The sequence below is a fragment of the Triturus cristatus genome, chromosome 1_2 (assembly GCF_964204655.1).
Source record: "Triturus cristatus chromosome 1_2, aTriCri1.1, whole genome shotgun sequence".
In the NCBI taxonomy this organism is placed as follows: Eukaryota; Metazoa; Chordata; class Amphibia; order Caudata; family Salamandridae; genus Triturus; species Triturus cristatus.
Window position 1 is genome coordinate 402,568,389 of NC_140580.1, and position 22,983 is coordinate 402,591,371.

The window sequence follows — 22,983 nt, forward strand, 5'->3', positions numbered from 1 at the left end:
ATCCTAATAATTTCAATATAGGTAGCCACCATGGCCTAATGGAAGCCATACTTTAACTAAGGTCATTTCACAACTACCTCACGCACTTTAAATGACATCTGTGACCACATCTGAAAGAGCACGCACAGAATCGACAGGAAGGGGCGATAAAATGGCTGCACTTCGTGTACGTTTGTTAGTAAACTGAGCAAGCCACACTTGGTTCTTACAAATGTCAGTGCCTGTTATGTGTTCTTGGAATAGCCGAAGTTGCTGGAATCACTTTGATGCCTACTTGGCTGACCTTCTTAGTAGTCTAGTGAGGTGGGAGGTCATGGAAGTCTCTGAAGAATTTGGTTATGGTTATATCATAGTTTATTCCCTCTTCTTTTACCTGGTGAATTCTGTCTCCCCCCATCCCCCGGTTGATGGTACATGCTTTAAATGTTAATGTGGGGTAGTCCTGTTGTGAGAGGACTTGAAGATATGGCGGTGACTGGAATCAGGCATTAGTTTCTGCATGATGAGTATGGACCTTTAATCTTTTAACACTGATAACGAGGATGTGATTTCAGGAACATTTTTTATCTCGCTGACCGAAGAGATTGTGTGGAATCCACAATCTCTTTGGTCAGAGATTACCTCCTGGTGGAGGGATAGACCAGATGATGATGCTATCAACTACCAGTACGTCAGTGGCAAAAACATACTGCTGACCAAAAGTAGTTGTCGAGGGTCCCATAGATATTTCCTCAGGGATCCCCCTAGAACATATGATCCCACTCTCTTTTGATACTTTTGGTACACACGCTCAGAAGCATAGTGGAGGTCATAAACCTTTGCGTCTCCCTCCTTCCTTTGTTATTTACAATAGGAAAGAGTATCAACATGATTGAGCAACCTGAAGAAGAAGAAATTGTTTTTTTCAAATACTTAAAAGTGATGATGTAGTAAAAAAATCTTCTTGTCACATTATGTTGGATGGAAAACTTTCAGTTTTTGCTCATTCGTTTTCTCCCTTTAATTTATTTAACCGTCAAACCTTTTCTTACTTATTTAGTGTTGATAAGTATTAGTTGGATCATACAGATATCAAACCATGGGATACAGTGATAGCCCAATACCTCTAGAGGGAATAGTTAAAATGAGAATTTCATTCAAAGGGAGTTCTTTGGTTGGTACAGTGTATGTACCTGCTAGGGTGTGGACCAGGGACAGAATGTGGAATCAGATTGAGCACAACTGAAACTCTCCATGTCTCCTAAATGAAATGTTCGTGCTTTTTCCATGCTGCACAGTTTCAGCAGTGTCGGCCTTAATGTACATTTCGCGATGGTCAGACATAAAGTACTGACAAAATGATTATGTTGTTCTCTTGATAAGTCTAGAGCTGGCTGACTCTTCCCTTCATACAACATTTCTCAGAGTATGAGAAAAGATATAAATTGGTCTTTTCCCACAATATCAACATACCTGAATGGCACTGAGATTTTATTATGGATAATATGTGGAACTTGATCCTTGTATATATAATTTCTTTCTGGTCCTAGATACTTCCTTCCTCCTCTCTGTATTACTGTCTGTTGGTATAATCCTTCCCTTTTTCCGTCCAGCTTTGTGTCCAGGTTCCATTAAGTGGAAGGATGGGTTATATCTTATTTACAGGTTCGTTTTCTCTTCCTTCACCTGGAACCACCCCTTCCCATGGTACATGCTTTAGAATGTTTGTCAGGCAGTAGTACTGCGAGAGGACCTAGATATGATATTGACTGTAATAAAGCATTATTTTCAGCATGATAAACGTGGAGTTTTCATCTTTTCATCAGTTCCCCCATCCATCTTGGACTTCGGAATGCAAAGCCCGCTCACAGAATGATGGCCTACTAGACTTGTGTAACCTGCTCACAAAGGAATAAAAGTGGATTTTACGTCTTTGTAATTTCATTTTGAAATGTTGGGTTAGAGTCGCCCACCAACAGGATCCTCTATCCTCTTTGAAAACCCATTACTTAGCTACCTGCTGTTTGAAAACTTGCTTGGAACATGGAAGAAGATAATGAAGCCTGTGGGATGCTAGAACGCCTTCTGGTCCATGCCGATGGATGGTTGGAAGACTCCTTGTCCTTATACCAGAGTTGAACCTCATAGCTCGTTCTCTTGATTATGTGCAGGCAGTTATCTAACCTAGTTTATCGGATTAGTTGGAATTCCACTGCTGATGGCAGCTCTTGGCCGGTTAGACGCAGCTATGCACGGAACTCTTTGCAAAGATCTAACTGGTCCTGTGAAGCCATAAGACTCAGTCTGTCTCCAAAAATATCATGCTGACCTGGAAAGGACAGAGCAGACATTCACAGTGCCTACCTCAGGCCTTTTGCCAAGAATGTGGGGCACTGTTGAACTCGCCTTCTATTTAGTCTAATTGCTGCAGCAGCATTAAAACTCTTTGGAAATTCCCATCAGAGGAGAAGCATGTTTCAAACCAACTTTAATTGCTGTTTAACTACCTCACTGGCTAGTGAGTAACATTCCTGGCTAGTTGTACTCACTTTGCTGAACAGTCTCAGTGCACTGCTGTCCTTTTCTCCATTTCCAAGTTTGCACCCCTTTCTATCACTTTTGTTTTTGTGATAGCATAGGTATGACTTATGATCCTATTTTTTTGCTTTTTGAAAAATGTTGCTACGTTTTTTAAATGTAAATAAACGTGGTTGAACCTTTTGTTATTAAGTTCTTTGTTGTATTGTTTGGTTCTGCTGTTAAAACTAACCTCACAATTAGATATTGGTCTATTCCAGGTCATAGTGCAAAGTGTGAGCTTTAAAGGGCAAATTGTTTATTGGTACAACAAGGCCTAACCTCCTGCAAGTGAAAGTTCATTTGTTCTTGACCAGCTTACCTTAACTATCCCTGCAATATGTTGGTTTACAACATGTTCCAAACTTTTGGAAGTCACTACTCGGAGCGTTTTTAATTTCTATGGTGTTGTGGTCGCCCTTTGAATCATAAATCAAATACAACAGCTTATCTCTGGGAATAATAAATATTCGCCCTTTCGTGTTACTTTAGATGAATATTTATCGGACAGGCTTAGGTGGGAAATGTGAACCAACCATAGGGAAAGTGACTTGTGCATTTCTCTGAAAATGTTGTCAGTTATATTTGTATTCGAGACCTGTTGATTTGATTGGATAGTGAAATACATAGTACTGGTATGCTTCATTTAAAGAAACATTTACTACTCATTACAGAGAGTATTTTTTGCTAACCTTTGCAGAACTCGCACAAAGTGGAACTCCTTAAGAAAGTGGAGCAGCAGCGATTGGTGGAGGAAGAGCGGAAGAGAATTGCACACATACGACAACTGCAAATCGAATCCCAGCAGCTTAACTACTTTGAAGATCAGCTCAGGAGGCAAGACTTAGCCCGCGATCTGACGAAAACGAACGAAAATGTCAAGGTGTCTGAGCAGACTGACGGAAGCATGTTGTCTTGTATTTCCGCCCCTAAAAACGGCAGCTTGTCTAAGGTGTTCTCAGATAAGGCCCATAAGGGGGGCGCGGCTGTGTGTGCTGGCCAGTCTCCCCCAGTAAGCAGGGCCTTAAAGCCAGCAGCCACTCTCAGTGCTGTTCAGAGTAAGTGCCTGGTTCCGTGCAATGCCCTGGTGTCTTCCTTAAAAGCTTATTAATGGAATTGCATGCACATTTCTTCCTTTGTTCTGTGAGTTTCTAAATGGATTCAGTTTTATTAGATTAGACTTTGTGTCAAGTTAAAGTTGCCATCTGGCAATGCTTATCTCATTTTTATCAACATTGAAAATGCAGTTTTCCTTGGAGCACTTCTTATTTTCTGCGTAAGTGACTAAAAACTGGTATTGAAAACCAAGTAGTATTTTCTGATGGTATCTATCCCTGGACTTAAAAAGTACAGGGTATGCTATAGTGCCTTGTTATAAGGTCGAGCTATTATTATCAGTAATGATGATGCTCAGCTACTTAGACAGCTGTTGTAAGGGCTATCTCTGGCCCTAATGTGGCGATTTCGAGCCTTCAAACCCAGGGTCATCTTAAGGGTTTTGGGGGCCCTGGGCCAAACATATTTTGGGGGCCCCTGTTCGGAACAGCTTTGAATTTATGATCCAATTTCAACTCTTTCAAGCCCCCAGTGGCCAGGTCACTGAGAGTGCACAGGCACCCTCCTCCAAATTGTAAATGTGTTTACATCAAATATTCAGGGATAGTGTGTTTTCAATATTGTAACACAGTAGCAGCTCACTAATGTTCCTACAAATAATCTCTGTGATCCCCTCCCATTTCTTATATATGAAATCCTGTTTTGATCTAAAAGAAACTTTTTTTATAGTTATTGCATCAAACATAAACACATTTCTCTGTAAAATGTCTATAATAGACTTTCAGACATCACCCACATTTAAAAAAAATTTATTTAAAATAATCTGTTTAAGAATTATCAAGGTCATCAGGGAAATATTATCTGCATAACAGAGCTGGCTCTGTCAGGGGAGCCCAGGAAAGTAAAACATCTCTTTTCAAACCGAGCAGATACAGCGCTATGAGGCAATAAATGGTTTTTCACATCATGATTGTCAGTCATGAGTTTGAATGTTGAGTGGTTTGTATATTATCAGCAGAAACGAAAACAGCCCTACTGATCCATTTTACATATTGTTAGTTATGTATTGTATATATTACATGAGACTGATGTGCTTCCATATTCTTTACATCTGTAGTTCACAGAATTGACCTCTTTTCAATAAATGGAAGAATAGGATCTATTGGTAGGCTGCTATTCCAGTTTTATTACAGGATTTTAAATCACTGCTGTTTCTGCAAAATAGTAAATGTGGTTCATGACCATGTACTATGGTTTCATGTCTGTCTAGATTGCTTCTGAGGATTTCTGTGGACATGATAAGCTTCAAAGCCAAAGGTCATGTTGTTTATAAGTCTCCTCGGAGTCCCAAAGCGAATATGTAATTCCCAAACCTTGAAGACCAATTGGAAAAAACAGGTCGATGGGTTTAGATGATAGAATACTTCTCTCTGTATGACATCACTTTTTGCTGCAGCAATCGGATGAAGAGAGGCAGAGCTAAATACTTGGGTATATTCATAACGTTTTCTTCTCTGACTTTAGGCCACTAATATTCTCCCACAGTGACCTCTCTGAACACATTCAGTCTTTTCTTTCCAAAAGTGCTGATGTTTATGCAACTAAGATATAACATAAAGTGTACCTGTAAAGTGCACGTTCACCCAGCAGGGTATCTTGGCGCTGGATAACAGATGTTTATTGTTACCCAACTAAATGGTACTCATGTTATCGACCTCTGAAGGATGGAAGGCTGAGTAGACCCGCCGGGATTCAAACCTGTAACGTTAAGGTCAAATACAGGCCCGTACAGGACAAATTAGCCCACTCAGCCACCAGACCCAGTACCTTACTATGATAAGGTCGAAAGGTAGCTGTGGTGAGATTGAAGTTGGAGTTTTATCACCAAACACGATCTTTCATCACACCCACACCCAGCTAATAATACAATGAGGAAAGCCATGGTCGCTTTAATATACCATTATACTTATTTTGGTAACTTATCTAAGCCCCTGGCTGATTCCAGAAAGTGTTAGTTACAGATAGAGAAAAACATTACAAAATGTAAAACCCAATGTATAATAAACAAGGGGATATCTAGATGAATAGAATTTTGCATGTTACAGGATTTCATTCACGTCTCTAAGCATCAGGACTAGCCACAAATATTGTAATGGACTAACAATAGCAGCAAATATCGCACAGCACTTCATCAATAAAGTCTTACAGCGTAGATCTACTCTGAAGACCCATTCATGTGAATGATGCTAGAAAAATGCTAAAATAAGAAAAAGTGTTTTTCAGGGCCTTTGCCTATATGTCCAAAGGCCAGGCGGGACCTGGACAAGAAGAAATTCGGCTGGTGTGGTGGAGAGATTTGGACATTAAAAGGGATTCCTTGACACCGTTTATGGAGCTCAGTTTCGTCAACTGATTGCGATCCGAAGATTTCAGTTAAAGTTATAAGGAAGGTGAAAATGTTCAAAGTGGAGCAAGCCAACCAAAAGCCACAACGGTGACTCGCCTCTCCGTAAGTAAGGCCCTCCTGGCAAGTGGGATCTCTAAATAGGACGGAAGGTCCTCCTCCAGGAAACCAGAGACCGCGGTCTCTGACCCACTGGAGGACTGTCCACCAGCGTCTAAATGAGCTGCTCTGTGTCCATGTGGAGTTGCCAATCTGCAAGACCAGTCATGGATGACTCGATAGGTCTGTTTTTCTGGCCGAGCTCTTTCAGTTTTTTTGGTTCAGAGCTTATATGAAAATAGCGATAGATCTAACAACTGTTGCTCTTAAATGTCCTGTTAGGGAGTTTTGTAGAGTGCACTGATACCAGTAAGGCGTCTTGGCGCTAGTGTCACGGAAAACAGAGCACACTGAGGGAAAAAAAACTGAGAGAAGTCACATCATTTCAGCAGAGAGCTATGTCTGACACCATGGAGGTGCCAGACATTATTTTATAATGTTCGTTCTTGTCTACAAGCTAATGAGATTATTTCCAGCACTAGTGCAGGTGTAGATCAGCGTTTTGGGGGATGGTTCCAATAGATAAAACTGAAACAAATAGCACAGATAAAAACTGAATGCTTTATTTGGCAGAAATCAACGACAGACCAAGACAAGCTGCTTTGCAAGATGCACAGAATGAACTACCACAAAGCAGTTAAAAAACACAAACAGACCGAACGTATCAATGAGGGCATACATTTTTAACATCTACAAGGATATGACCAACCCGTAATCCTTGAAAGACATCCTTTTAGCAAAACAACCATGCTGCGTATTGTTAATTGAATCCTAAATTATAAAAATTCATGACCTCTTGTGTAACAACCTTGCACCACCTATTTATTTTCCATTGATTCCATCTTTAGTTAATTTTGCCTTCACCTCATTTCACCCAATGAGTAAAGAGGTAGCAAGGATGTTCCAAGGGATAAAAGCTTTTACCATGTCTGCAGAACCAAGTGCAGTGTTTTGTATGAGGACATTCTTCCTAACTCTTGAGGAATATCTCCAACTGTGATCAACTGAGTCATGTCAGGCCCTTTGACGCACGTTACCATAATAGCTTTACTAAAGAAACCCTCCACTGAGCCAAAACTCCTCACCAACTAATGACTAATTTCTAATCTCCCTCGCCACCGCAAGAACATAGAAATTAAGGATACAAAATTACTCCAGCAGCACATTGAAATAAATCTGATGCTTCATTTCCACCAGCCTCAGTTCAGGCCAACTAGAATGACTGACACCAACTAAAATCAGCGAAAAGGTTATCTTGTCCTTGGATCGGAACAAAAATGCAGCTCTAATATCCCTTTTGTGCCTGCTCTTCAATACTTACACATTCCGGCTGGCACAAGCGTAACCTATATTCAACATCGGCTAAGGTTAACTATCAATTGGGCCTGGAGGTAGTACGTGGAGTTCCGTAAGTGACAGAGTGCGTTAGGTCTTGCGGTTCATGCTGATTCTTAGCACCGGATGCTTGTCCTGTGAACTGCTCCATGCGCAACGCAAGAGTGCGCTGCCTCTTTCTGGCGCACAAGTAGATGTTCTACTCGAGCGCCAGCTTCCTCAACGCGAAAGGAAGGTTTCTCAATGCAAATGATATTGGCCATCCACGGCCTCCCGCGTTGAGAAATCTCCCCGGGAGGTGGTCTGGAGTAAGATTTTCCTCACTCGCCAACTTAGCGTTGGTGAGCGTGAGCAAGGAAAAAACTGTGCTCCGACCTTTTTGGAACTCCACACACTACATGGAGGTGGTTAAACTCCGCAAACTCTGCGAGCTGAGCGGAATTTCACGCCCAGGACACAAAACAATTGCAGAGACCAGGATGTGGAGCAAACAGAACCCAGCACAGAACCAATGTCCAACTTTTTCATGAAATGTCTGAAAGCTGACGTTTTCCATCATTAATGCAACCAACTTTCACTGCTCCGAGGGCAGTGACTGAAGAATGTTCGACTGGAACCTGTCCTTTACAGAGGACTCTTATCTTCCCCATTTTATGTAGTTCATCTAGCGCTTTGAGGCACGTGGAAGTAGATGGGTAGATCTCTGTAGGCAGAATGCGTAAATAAATTGGGTACAAAAATGGCCTTAATTTAATTATAGATAAGCTTTAGAAAGGAGTGGAGGCTCCTTAATGCAGTGAACAAATCAATCAATGTTTTATTTTTAAAACATCCCTAGTGATACTAATCAGAATGGTAAATAATATATTTGAATGGAGGGAGTGTGCATGTGCTGTTATTTCTTACTACAGTAAAACCATGCCTTTTTTCTGAGATCAGAACACAGGAATGCTATTTCCGTACAATAACAATGAATGTTTTTCAGTTGAATTAAATATGATGTATTGGTTAAGAAAACCTTTTCATTTAACACATGCAGAGTATATCAAAATAAATTATACAAAATTCATTTTAGAAACATATTGCTAATGAAACGATTCCTTATTTTAAACTGCAGCCATAGTGATATGGACACAGAAAAAAAGCCAAACAACTCCCGCTCATTTTGCACCATAACCATCATTAACCCTCCTCTCACTCTCCCTCTTGGGTCCAGAACTCCAATTCCATAGCTTACTTTACCATATTGTCACCTTCGCCTCCTTGCGGAGGCATTGGGCCATCTTTGTTTCATACCAGTTCCCTGATTTTTTTTTTTTTTTGTGTGGATCTGATATAGCTACACAAGAGCACAGTGCTTAGTACCTTTATCTGTTGTGGTCAGTGAAGAAATATGAATACAAAGCCCAATAGTAAGTGGCCTTCATAGTGATTGGGGTCTAGAAGGGAACCGAGAACATTACGTACACCACAACCAAAGCAACCACCATTAGAGAAAGTCTTGTTCTTGATCCTTTCCCACACATAATATGCTGTGACAGTAAGGGAGTGGACTTAGAGTAAGGTCTAAAGGGACTATGTTTGGCAACATTTCATACATAAACCTATAAAGTTGTTAAATGGGCTTAATCGTTGCGAAGCAAATTTTAACACATACACCTTAATTATTCATTACTAGCTCAAATGGTCGAAGGGCTCCGAAGTGTAGTCTTACCAAGAGACCTTATGCACAAGTTTCTGCTGCTAGCAGATGCCAATACTGCACGGGGTATCGAGACCTGCGGAATCCTCTGTGGGAAACTGGTAAGAGTTGAACTTTTGTTTATTAAATGTGAAATCTGTATAGAGTTGTGTTTATGCTGTCCTGAGTGGATAGAAAATCCTTGTGCTATTTACATGCATCAGTGATTAGAACCAGATAGTGCACCTTTGTTCTTATTGTTGTTATTGAATAATTGAAAGGTTCTCTTGGTTTAATGGTTATGCAGATGTAATTTTTATTTGGGAGTTTCAAAATGCTGCTCTTCACAGTTCTGTCATCTCAATGGTACATGAAGAAAACCAAACTGAAAAGTAGGGGCACAATTGGTTACACTGTTGTAATCTAAAAGTAACTGTCCATATATGCATAATGTGTACTACCTATTTGTGTGTAACAAAGGACATCATTTTATTTATATTGTCTAGAAAGGTTGTTTATAGCTGACCATTGCACAATACAAATACAATTCGGGCTAACTGTGCTCACTAGTTATAAGGCGTAACAGGCCATTTCAATATTATTTGAACTTTATTGTGCTTATCCTTTTTAATTAGTTGTCCATTTGTTGTCAAGTAGGTGGGAGGAGCTTCTAATAACCTAACTAATCTAGTTTCCTGAAACAGACAAGGGTGCTTTTGCTGTAACGCCACTGGGCCGATTTAATTTTGATTTTAATCCTTCCCTGATACTATACCTCCGAGTCATTTACTTGGTCCTCTGATGGATCTTGCACCATGCCGAGAGGGGTTGGTCATAGGGGATCCAATCCAATTATCCAGTGAGGACCAGGATTTGGATAATTGACTCACATGCTCGTAATTAGATTCATATATATATATATCCTCCAACTGTTTATCCCTTTGCTTGGAGACGCACTCAATGAAACAAGCAGGACGCCATCATTTCTAACGGAGTCCTTTATTCAAGCACAAACCGGCATTTGCTTTCAATTATTTAAGAAGCCCTACGCGTTTCAGTGCTCCTGCACCTTGATCACGGGCTGGCAGAACAGGTTTACGGCGGATTCATGAGCAGATCAAGTCCTCATCTTTAAATAGCAGTTACCTGCCCCCTGGTGGGCGGGCTGTAGTGCCAGTCACAAGGCATGCAGGAACTTGCAGTGTTTTCTCATGTTAATGTTTCCTCCGGTGGAACTCCACCGTGTCCCCGTTCACTTTGTGCTTATTTAATACCCTCCAATGGGTCTTTGAAAGGAAAACCGGTTTCCAATACCGCTAAAACTTGTCATTCTGCTCGTTGCTAAGGTCCCAATACCTCGCAGCAGCCCATCACCTCTCGACGGCGGTGCGATCTCCACGACCAAGGACTGCCCGTTATTTATGTCCTCCAACTGTTTATCCCTTTGCTTGGAGACGCACTCAATGAAACAAGCAGGACCCCATAATTTCTAACGGAGTCCTTTATTCAAGCACAAACCGGCATTTGCTTTCAATTATTTAAGAAGCCCTACGCGTTTCAGTGCTCCTGCACCTTGATCACGGGCTGGCAGAACAGGTTTACGGCGGATTCATGAGCAGATCAAGTCCCCATCTTTAAATAGCAGTTACCTGCCCCTTGGTGGGCGGGCTCTAGTGCCAGTCACAAGGCATGCTGGAACTTGCAGTGTTTTCTCATGTTAATTTTTCCTCCGGTGGAACTCCACCGTGTCCCCGTTCACTTTGTGCTTATTTAATACCCTCCAGTGGGTCTTTGAAAGGAAAACCGGTTTCCAATACCGCTAAAACTTGTCATTCTGCTCGTTGCTAAGGTCCCAATACCTCGCAGCAGTAAACCTGTTCTGCCTGCCCGTGATCAAGGTGCAGGAGCACTGAAACGCGTAGGGCTTTTTAAATAATTGAAAGCAAATGCCGGTTTGTGCTTGAATAAAGGACTCCGTTAGAAATGATGGCGTCCTGCTTGTTTCATTGAGTGTGTCTCCAAGCAAAGGGATAAACAGTTGGAGGACATAAATAACGGCCAGTCCTTGGTCGTGGAGATCGCACCGCCGTCGAGAGGTGATGGGCTGCTGCGAGGTATTGGGACCTTAGCAACGAGCAGAATGACAAGTTTTAGCGGTATTGGAAACCGGTTTTCCTTTCAAAGACCCACTGGAGGGTATTAAATAAGCACAAAGTGAACGGGGACACGGTGGAGTTCCACCGGAGGAAAAATTAACATGAGAAAACACTGCAAGTTCCATCATGCCTTGTGACTGGCACTAGAGCCCGCCCACCAGGGGGCAGGTAACTGCTATTTAAAGATGGGGACTTGATCTGCTCATGAATCCGCCGTAAACCTGTTCTGCCAGCCCGTGATCAAGGTGCAGGAGCACTGAAACGCGTAGGGTTTCTTAAATAATTGAAAGCAAATGCCGGTTTGTGCTTGAATAAAGGACTCGGTTAGAAATGATGGCATCCTGCTTGTTTCATTGAGTGCGTCTCCAAGCAAAGGGATAAACAGTTGGAGGATATATATATATATATATATATATTACTCACAAAACTACAGAGATACAGAATTATTACTGCTAGGGAAAAAATTACTATTTGGTCCATTACCTAATCGTAATTTGGAATTGCACATGCATACCGATTCAGTATTTGGAAGGGGCGTGTTTAGGGTGTCCCTTCCAAATACAGAGTCACAGTGGTATGTATGGATGTTTTGTGACTGAATTACGGTTGCAAAACATTCATTTTATAGTGACTACTAAATGTAGTGGTAACCGTTACATATGAGAAGTGGTCTCCAAGGGTCCCCTCCCCCTTTGAGAATGTAAAACAAATATATATTCTTAAAGAGCAGACAGTTGAAAAATGAAACTTCAAAGTTTCTTCTTTTTCTTTCTAAACACAACCTGTTTTCCTTTAAGGAAAACGGGCAACATTACAACAACAAAAAGCTGTTTGCTTTATTAAAAGCAATCACTGACATGATGGTCAGCTAACCTCAGCTGGCCACCATACCTTTGGGTGTGATTCCAAATTGGTTGCAAATTGCGATTTACCTCATTAATGTTCATGAGGTTGGGGAATTTGCGACCCACTAGGAATCGCTATTTAAAAGATGTACATTTTCGAACATTAGGAATTGCGATTTCCTAATTGTGATTTGGTAAGAATTTCAATTAAGAAATTGAATTCTAGCCCTAAATTGTGTTTAGCAGTGTGAAAGCAAGGCATTTTTAGTCCATTGTCACCAATCACATTATCATCGTAGGACACGTAGTAAATATGGTGCTGCACTGGATTTTGTTATATGCGCAATGCAATGCTGCGGATTTCCGTGCTGTGTTACGTAAATCTTGCTAAATTTGAGCCGGGCCTATATTACTGTGTTGTGTAAAAGGTTTCTCTCACATTTTCTTTAATCTTTTTGAAGTTGAAATTTGATGAACGTGCATTCCTACCACCACAATGGTGTCAAAGAGTTGCAAAAATAAGGCGTTTTGATGCAATTTGAGTATTAGGAACACTACTTTACTGTGCATCTAAATGGACTTTTCTTCGAAGTAAGTGCTACTGTGGTAAATGCTTTCAGCCATTAATGACATTCATGTGTGATATTTGAAACATCTGTGGCATGAATTTCTGGTTTCTGTCCCTGGCTTGCATTCTTACAAAAGTATTGTTCCAAACACACTTCTTAATTCCACGAATCTGCTGGGAACACTTGCTATATAAAAGAAAATGCCGTGTCTGTACAACACAGAGCTGGATGTAGGAAATCAATAAATATATTTCATGCAGTCTTCACATTTGAGCAATATGTGGGAATGCACAAAATTTGCGTAATTTGTTATTGTCTTACTACAAGAAGTTCTGGAAAATTACACAAAGTAGAAAGAAGGCATTCAACACTATCTGTTTGAAAAAAATTGCCGTCACGTAAAGTTTGGACGCAGGGACACATTTTTAGCTAAAAAAAACAGTAGAGCAAAAAAAGACAAGTGTCGCAAACAGCTGCTCGCCTTCTGGTCGTTCCTGTCCTGCTCTGCTAAAATATATTATGTAATTTGGCGTAAAAGTGTAATTTCACGAACTTCGTGTAACAAGCATCGTGTGACCACAATTGTACACACTAATAAGCTGATATAAAGGAAATTTTGCCTGTGCCTAGAAATAAAGTCTTTCTAGGTTGGGTGTAACATGACATTAACAGAAGAGTACCTTTAGTTGGCACAGCAAACAAAAGCGAGACTTGCCAATCTGCTGGCAGTTTGTTTAGCTCTTAGTGGTATCATTAAACGTGTGCATTGATGCAAGAACCTAACACGTCCTCGTTGTCTTTCTGTTATAACAGACCCACAATGAGTTCACCGTCACCCATGTGATAGTGCCAAAGCAGTCCGCGGGGCCAGACTATTGTGATGTGGAGAATGTGGAAGAGTTGTTCAGTGTACAGGATCAGCACAACCTCCTCACCTTGGGCTGGATCCATGTAAGTGGGGTGGGATTGGGGCAAATGGTACTTGATGCACGCATTGTAAATGTTTCTTTCTTTATGTCGCCTCTTCATGTTAAAACAATATCCTTGGTAACATAAGCTCAGGCAGTGTACTTAAAATGACGGCCAAGTTTTTGTTCACACAACTTTTATTGTCTCACTGGATCCGTTCCTTGTATTGTATGCCCTCAGTTGGCAGGTTCTAGCTCACTTGAAAGCAACATGGAAACCTGTTTCATTGATCTTAAGAGAGGCCGAGGACTTACTACAAAGCATAAACAAAATATTAAACTTCATTGTCTAAATAATAAAAACCACTGCAAAGCCTCATGGATACACATGGTAACTGATAAAATAAACTGATCAATAAAATCTTGAATTCAAAATTACAACTGTCAATTTGAGAACAGTACTTCATACAAGTCATAAATTACACAACATTGATTGTTCTTTTTCACTTCTACCCATTCTTGCAGGTAGCAATGCTATCCATTACATTGGGGGTTACACTCCACACTCATATTCAATATAAGACATTCACCCTCTGCCAAAGTATAATTTACAATGGCCTCGGTCTATTAAATGTTCTTATTCATAGTTGATCTACTGGTGTGATGGGTAATCATGCATGTCAAATCTCCAAAATGTAAGGGATTGCAGAAGTGACACCATGCACCCTTGGTACCCCAGAGGCATTACATGACGGACACTTTCTCCTATTCATAGACCTATATGACGCTACGATTTTTTGGTGAAGTGTTAAGGGAAAGACATGCAATGAAAAGTACAGAAAGTAAACAGGACTCATGGAGCTGTGGCTACCTGTCATGCACAAGCAAAGTCAGGGAGATTTTACACTCGGCACAGCACCATTTTAGTAAATCCACTTTTGATTATGCATTAATGTGTTTTGTACAGCACTGCAAGCAGGGCCGGACTGGGAACCAAAACCGGCCCTGGCAAAGTGCTCGGCCAGCCCCCCCAGGGGGTTGGGGGTGCCGCCGAGCCCACCGGGGGATTGCCCGGTGCGGCCAGTCCGGCCCTGACTTCAAGTCACCTTTCCAATATATCCTATTACTTCAGAGCTTTATTAAGAGTAGCAACGTCTGTGCACAGAGAAGCAATGGTGAATTAGAGTCCATTCATTGATGGTAAGTACAGACTGATGCTCGGTATTCCAATCCCCATTTACAAGAATTTCAGTTGAAAGTGCGCCATATAGTTTTGTCTACAGGACCTTCCTGAAGAAGATGTAGTTCAGTTATGACTTCAAGCCTGTGTTATGTGTTCTATAGTCAAGACCCTGAACTGCTTGCATACTTAAGTGCTCTTTGTATACTTACATGCATAGAATATTATTATTATTTCAATTTTGTGGAGCACTGTAATACCCAGCTAGGGTATCCTGGCAGAAAAAAGCATTGACAGTGGGCCCAAAATAGTAAAAACACAGAGAGATAGACTTGGTTCCTAGAAACATCCAAGTTTCCAGATGTTGTTGAATCGAAGAGAAATTCACCTCAAATCATAATACAAGGGGCAATGCATTCTAGTTTGTTGGCGCCAGATACGAAAAAGCATATCAGGCATGCAGGATTCCTGGAATAGACATGAGGTAGGCCATATATGAACAAAGATTACATTGCGGGGGATAAGAAACTAAATTGTCCTGAAGATAATTCGGGCAAGACCTGCACAGGGCATTGTGGTTGAGGCAAAATGCCTTGAAGAGAATTTTATCCGAACTGGAAGCCATTGAAAATCATGCAGATGTTGAGATATATGGATTTTCCAAAGTAGATTTCGTATCAATCTTGAATATGACTTTTAAATAATTTTAAATTGAGCCAGCAAGGGCTCAGAAATGCCCATATAAAGTGTGTTTCCATAATCTAATCTAGACATTATGAGATCACAAATAACTGTTTTGCGTACATTGCTCAGGAGGTACTTAAAGATCCTACTCAGCATTTTTAATATAGAAAAACATGTAGCTATTATCTTGCAAACCTGTTGGGACATGGAGAGCTCCTGATCCAAAATAATGCCCAGGTTCTTCGAAGCAAGTGCGAACGAGGAAGCAGCTCCAAATTCTGATGGCTACCAGTCCAGGGCCAGCATATATAGACCATATGGTCATGTTCGCTTTTAATAGGGTGTAGATCTGTGTGAGAATCTTGGACCGTTGCCCCAGTACGCCACATGGACACCGCAGAGTACTTTAAACGTGATCCTATTGTACACTGGGAGCCAATGAAGTGCTTTACAGGCTGCCTTAATTCAGTGGTACATCTTCAGATTCAGGATGAGTCTGGCAGCCTGACTTTGGCAAATCTGCATATTGATACTGACAATTTTTGGTAGTCCATTGTACACCATGCTGCAATATTCAAATCCTGCTATTACAAAGGTTATTATTAAATCCACCTGGTTAATAAGTAGTTCATAGTATATACTGAAGAACTCTTCTATTTATTTTGGGTGTGTTGCCTTGCTGATTCGTTTTGTTATGCGGTCCTTTTTGTCCCTGAACAGCTTTATGAAAGCTTCTTTCATGTTTCTTTCATTGGATCATTGATCCAACGTTGCTTAATGCCAGTGCCAGTGGTTAAGGCTGGTTTATTTCGGCTTAGTCTGCTCTCCAGTGAACCACTTGTTTGGTAATTTAATGTATTGTTTTTGTTGGTGAAATATTATGTTAAAGTTTTTGGGGGTGGGTTATTATTATTTTATAGGTCTTTGAGTGTGGTTTCAGATATACATACCATAGTTCTAACAGCTAAAGATTTGACAATTTATTTTACTGAAGAGACGGTCTGCAACTGCTACAAGTATGATATCAATAACAGTACCAAAACTATTGCTGCTGCCACTTCTGCTGGTCATAATATTAGAAATGTGAAAAAACAAATGTTTATTCTGAGCATTTGGCTTACAAGTATAAACATGGAACACCAGAGATCCCTGGGAGCTTGGGAACGAGTTGAAAATTAACGACCCCTTTATCACCCTTGGGGAAATCAAGGATGCCCACTCTCTAAAAAGTAGAGATACCACTCCTGATTCCTAAGACTTTAGTTTTGGACCAGTCCCTCAGTCTATGTTAATCTCACCCTTATATCCTGAAAGAGTACTAAGTGTATCGGCATGTTCTGTATAAGGGTGCCGCAATAGTTTCTTTGTACATTCACTCTCGTGGAGGGCTGTACGAACATCTGCGCTGTTCGTTTTATAGTTATAAGGCAAAACAATGCCATTTGTTGATGGAGAACTTTACCTTTGTCTTTATGACAAGACAGAGGGTGACCGTGCCGCTCTACCCCCTTTGAATTTCATCATGAGTGAGTCTTGGTGGGTGAGCAAGCATGCAGCTTAGTGAAAACTGTGAATGATGTGACCAACCTGAATGTTGTTGCACACCTCTGTCTCTACCTTTTACCCCAAATGGCCTTAATTTTCAGTTTTCAGCCCAAGTGAGATTGCGCAGTTTAGAAATGTTGGTTGACAATTCTCTCGAGTAACTATCACTTACATAGGCTGTAAATGACAATTGGAGACTATTTTCTATTAGAGATAAAAAGCAACATCTTCTGCATAGAGAGGTAGAGGGACATGATTGCTGCCAACTTGAGGGCTACCCTACATATATAGGGAGTAGAGGAAGTGTTTAAAGAATATATATAGATATTAATCAGAATTGTCCCAAAGTACATTACTGGTTGAGGGGGTGGAATCTTACTCAAGAAGCAACCACAAACTCTGTCAGGGTGAAACACAAGCAAACCCTGAATTAACCTGTACTTCACCTTCTTGTAGCTTAGCACAAAAGCAGCCAGGCTTAACACAAGGAAAATCCCACAAATTTAAGAAAAAATATAGTAAAATGTAATAAATTATATGAGACCAAATTGATAAAAATCCAATCAATAGAACAGGGGATATGCAATTTCAGAGCTTTAAGATAAGTATAGTGTCTAAAAGCACAAAGCACCACTCGCGATTATCTGGTCATGCAAGATCAGGCAAAAGTCTCAACTTCAGGATGACCATGATGGAGTGTGGGATGGACCCAGGACTAGATTAATCGAGCTGAAAGAGTTACCTTCAAAAGTCCAGTGTAAAGAGGTTTGTTTGTGATGGAGGGGCCCGCAAAAAGCAGGCAGAGCATCGCGGATGGTCGTCAATGTAGCGTGAGAAACAGGTTGAGCATCATGGATGTTCATCATTGTAGCGTGAAGATTGTTGTTGCTGGAGCTTTGCTTTGGGGACTACCGCAGGCTGTCGATGCTGTAGAGCAAGTGAAGCTCTTGCATTGCTGGGTGTCGTTGGCGGTGGCTGTGGCACGAAGAGTAGCACCCACCAGATCTTTGCAGTGGTGTGCCACAAGATCTTGGCACAAAAGGCCCAGTTGAAGTCACGAAGAGCCCAATACTTCAGGATTTCTCCTTTTCTTTGTGGAGCAGCTCCACTGATGCCACATCTAGGGTCCAGGACCTGAGAGGCACCTCTTGGGGATCAAGAATTCCAACCGGCAGAGGCCAGCAAGGCTGAGACAGGTCCAGTTGCAAATCCAGGCAGCAGGTAAGCTGGGCAGATGCAGGAACCCTCTGGAGCTTGGTATACCCCTGTTCTTCAGAACAGGAGGTCAGTCAGCTGAACACTTAGATTCACTTCAGCCTGGGATGAATGGTGCAGGTCCTGTCTTCCTTCCCAGCAATCAGGCCAGCAGAGTAATACAGCAGCAGGGTAGCAGTCCTTCTGGCAGTAACACAGCACAGCACTCTTTCTTCTGTAGCATCCACAGGTCCAGAAGTGTACTGAAGACTTGGGTTTCAGGTTCCATTATTTATACCTGGTGCCCACTTTGAAGTAGGAGACGTTTCTAGAGGCTTTCAGCCCTGCCCGAAGTGCTAAGAGTTTCCTACCTCCCTTCCCTTGCTGCAGCGTGTCTGGGGACACAAAAGCCTAGTGTCAAAACTCTGTGTGAGTGTGCTGGGTAGACCCTTTGTGATGTGCAAGTGTGGCAGGTGACAGCTCCTCCCCCTCATTGAAGTCGGAGATGGCTCATCCTGCCAATACGAATTCCCCTTTGTCTCACTGTCTGGGAGCAATATGCAAAGACCAACTGCCAGCTAACCTAGTCATGTAATCGCGCTGCAGGCACCAAATGGTTGGGACAAGAAAATACCAACTTTCTTAAAGTGGCATTTTCAGAATTGTGACTTAAATCAGACTTTACCATTAAAGAGGGTTTTAAACTACAATTCGTTAGACACCAAACCAACATTCCTACCTACTCCCAATTGGAAGCTATTACTTATTAAATGTAATAAGTTAACCAACTCTTATCCTATGGGAGAGACAACCCTTTTTCACTACCAGGTCATGTAAAACTTAAAAGTACTTGTCCACATTTTTAAATATATTACACCCTCCTCTATGGGCTATTTGAGGCCTACACTAGCGGTGACATATGTATTAAAAAGGAAGATTTACGCCTTGCAAAAGGTTTCTTTTACCAGGGCAAAATGACAGTTTAAAACTGCACACTGACTTCCATGGTAGGCTTAGGGATGTGTTTAAAAGCCTGCTTAAGTAAGTGGTACAAGAAGTGCTGCAAGCCCACTGAAAGCATTTCATTTACTGGCCCTGGGCACATGTAGTACTACTTTACAAGGGATTTACAAGTAAACTAAATGTGCTAACTGGGTGTAAGCCAATTTGAGTATGTTTAAAGGAGAGAGCACAAACACTTTAGCACTGGTTAGCGGTGATAAAGTCTTACAGCCAACAAAAAGAAGATTAGCAAAAATGGAGGAGTAGGGCAAAAGGTTTGGAGGACAGATCTAACAAGCATACAGGCCAATGTCTTGGCAGCCAACAAACATGTATTCAGCACAACTATAATACAGAAAATATCCGGTTCTGCACCAGTTTCTGGTCAGAAGTGGATGTAAGATCCAAAAACGCCAAATAAATTGTCCCTCACTTCAAAGAAATATATGTGGTATATATTCAGACACTAATGAAGTGTTCCCAGGCTCTCCTAAAAAACAGGTTGAAAACTAGCAATTAGATTCCTGGCATTGGCCCATAGATGCAACCTGGACAAAAAATAGCCTAGAACGGAGATGTAAAATAGAGTGATACTAGTGCATTGTTTCTTGATTGCGGGATCTGACTATTAACAATAGTGTCACTGAATAGGCTGGTAAGTAAAGGAGTTGGCTGTTATGGTAGAAATGCAGATAGACCAATTAGCTGACTGCTGGGAACTGTATTGGAGATGAGTGAAATATGGTGACTTATTAAGGTTGCAAAAATAATCCAGTTAGTGACATGGGCAGAAACCATGCAGAGGCACAAGTTTATCATCTCCTCTTTGCCAGACTGAGGCAATTTTCATATGGGGCTTATAAGTCAAGCCCTTCTCATTCCCGATAACAGACATCCTCAATTCAAGTTAGGCTTAGTCTGATCATATCTCCAGTCTGATTTTTAGATGCTGACCAGACCTGTGTGCATACCATGAATGTACATGCCACTTATTTACCTAGCCAGTCATCCTGAAAATATGGAGTAGATCTAAACCTTCTCGGTCTACGTTGTACTTCTTTGCCCTATCATGAATTGTACCCTCAGTGCGCTTCGTTGAGACTTAAAACTACTGGTAGTCCACTGCCAGGATAAATGAATGATAAAACGCATCTTTGATTACCATGCTATCTCTTCTCCTCTTTGATCTGCCTACGGGTCCTACATTTCACTTAGATTCCGGAGATCATTATGTATTTAATGCCAATAAAGTGTCCTTCTTCTGCCCTCTTTATATTTCCTGTCAGATCTTTTCACTTTTGATTTTAGCAGAGAATGATACTCCAGAAAAAGTAAAGACAAACATTTTAAGCAGGGCATACCGTGTAGTGGCAAGGTGACCTAAACTCCTTCTATTGCTGGGGCCAGGGCACCTGGGTGACTTGTGTTTGGCAGATGCTAATGTTGATTTTTGATCTATAGCCCAGTTCTTTCTGAGATATTTAAACTGTGACACCTGCACTGAGGTGCACTGTGCGAAGGCAATCATACTTTTTCACCTCCTCCTTCATACAATTCCTTATATTGAAGATGTTAGATTTCACATGCATTGATGTGAACTTCTAATTCAATGGAGTAATCCTCATATCATATTTCAAAGAAGTTTCTTCCACACATTTCCTTGCACCATGCCAGATAATACACCCCCACCATGCCCCCCCACCATGCTTCATTTGCTGTAGTATAATTATGTGAAATGACAGCAAAATTAGACAAGATTATGCGAGGAGCTACATTCTGAATTTCTGAATGCAAAATGCACCCTTGCATCCAAAATTAACTGGAAGATGCATATTGCACTTAGAAAATGCCACTAAATGCAACAGAACATGAATATCAGCAGCGTTCGCTCTCACTAGCCTTAATGTTCCAGTGCTCCTTCAGTAGCAACTTGTGCCAAATTGCTCATAATTATGCAAACGGGCATACCTACGTGATTTTTGGTAATTTTATGTCAAAAGAGTTAAGCAGAATTACTCTGATTATGCTGGTGTATCAAATTTTGACCTGGCCTGACCATCTCAATGGATGAAAACCTCCATCCACTCTCCTGGAGCCTTTCAAAGTAAACTGTTGTTACATCTGTTTCCAGAATGGAGTTGTGAGTTTACAGGACCCCTGTGTGGGTCAAAGAGGAAGAAGCTTTGTTCGGTGTCTCATGCAGCACATTCCAAGACGTGGGGACCGTTCTTGTGTCTCAATGCTTGCGTCCTCCAAGATAGGTGTTCCGCAATCTGTCTGAAGTACAGGGTGAAAATGGCAGCTGCAAAATTGTGGAATGCAGTTCTGGAAGAGAGGTGCCATACTTGGGCCACCCCTTCACTTACCATTCAAACTCAATGATTTCCAGAATGAGGGTGTGGTCAAGCCTTATTCTGTATCTTTCCCAAGAGGGTCTTTCCATAGCCCATTCTATGAGGATGTTTGTCCTATATGAAGGGAGAGCTTTTTCTTTGTGATGATAGTTCCTGTTGGAACCAACGATGAGAAGGGAATTCTAAGTGAACAATGCATTTCGTCACATCTGTTCTCCGCATTTTTCATCACATTCTTTGTCCAATGCTTCCATTTTTGTCCCTGATTTTTTCCCCCTGCAGTTGGAACTGTCTACATCTGGCCTGGCTCATTTCACTTTATTGTTCCTCAGGATCAGTTTGGTCTCCTGATATTCTCTTCATTTCTTATCTTCAATCAAGATTAATAAAATTGCCAAGTATGTGTTTCCTTTTATGGGGTTTCCCTCTGATTCAGGACTCTTTAAAGTAAATCCTGGACACTTTTCTTGCATACTATTCTATGCAGGATGCAACTGTGACCACTGGGAGCAGTTGCCTTCCTGTGGGCAGTCTAGAAGGGACTCAACAGATCACCTAAGCGTGCAGTCCTTGACACCGGTATGAGAAGATCTTATTACCCATATTAGAAGTGCAGCAATGTAGTCTCTTGTCTTTTCATAGTAGTTTTGTTTGTGTGGATCTGCATGGATTCTTCTTGATTTTCACTGCAAATTATGTATGATCCGCTGCATAGTGTTCGGTAAATGGAGCTTTCGAAGTACTCTCATATAATTTATTATCCATTGACGACGCCTTCCCAGTACATAGGAGAACGATTGAGGACTAAAAATCACCTGTAATGGCGACTAGATATAACATAGAATCTGTTATAGAAGCCCATAAGATAGTAACTTTCATATGCCCTTTTACCTGTTACTTAACTGCTTTAAGGTTTTTTCCTTCATTGTTCTGTTGTAAAAACAGAATAACATTGAATTCGGCTTCGGGAAAGAGTCTCTGCATAGGGTGCAGTAACAAAGATCTTAAAGTGAAAGTTCCTTGCACATGTGTATGGAAGCAACGCCTGATGATGCAGAGTAGTTGGTGCATGTCAAGCTTGGTGGGATTCTGAGAGCCTTATAGTAGGAAAGCCTGTTGTATCTCAATCAATTATGAACCTCATTTTGCTCTGCTGAAGTTTAGCAGAGTGACCTGTACATACAGAATATTTTATAATGGACGCTCCTAGAGCATAATTTTTCATGTGTTTATAGAATAAAGATCCTCTCAACCATTACTGCTTAACTGCTTTGGGTATTGTTTTCGTCAATGCTTGACTGTCAAAAGACTATGATTGAATTACGCATAAAATGTAGTACAAATGGTCTTACAAGTACATGCTCCTTCCCTGAAGAGTGGGATTTGACTATTGATTATTCGCTCTAGTGGCAATT

General features: G+C 41.1%; 1 protein-coding gene across 4 annotated transcripts in view; it reads left to right on the top strand.

Annotated features, from left to right (window-relative positions):
- The window catches only part of STAMBPL1 (STAM binding protein like 1), a 248,774-nt gene that overhangs the window by 163,333 nt on the left and 62,458 nt on the right, over positions 1–22,983 (top strand). For all 4 annotated transcript variants that reach the window (XM_085605611.1, XM_085605625.1, XM_085605633.1 and 1 more), the window contains 3 exons: positions 3,257–3,614; positions 9,129–9,253; positions 13,515–13,652. In XM_085605611.1, the coding sequence (XP_085461737.1) occupies positions 3,257–3,614; positions 9,129–9,253; positions 13,515–13,652 (621 nt within the window). The remainder of the gene's footprint in view (positions 1–3,256; positions 3,615–9,128; positions 9,254–13,514; positions 13,653–22,983) is intronic.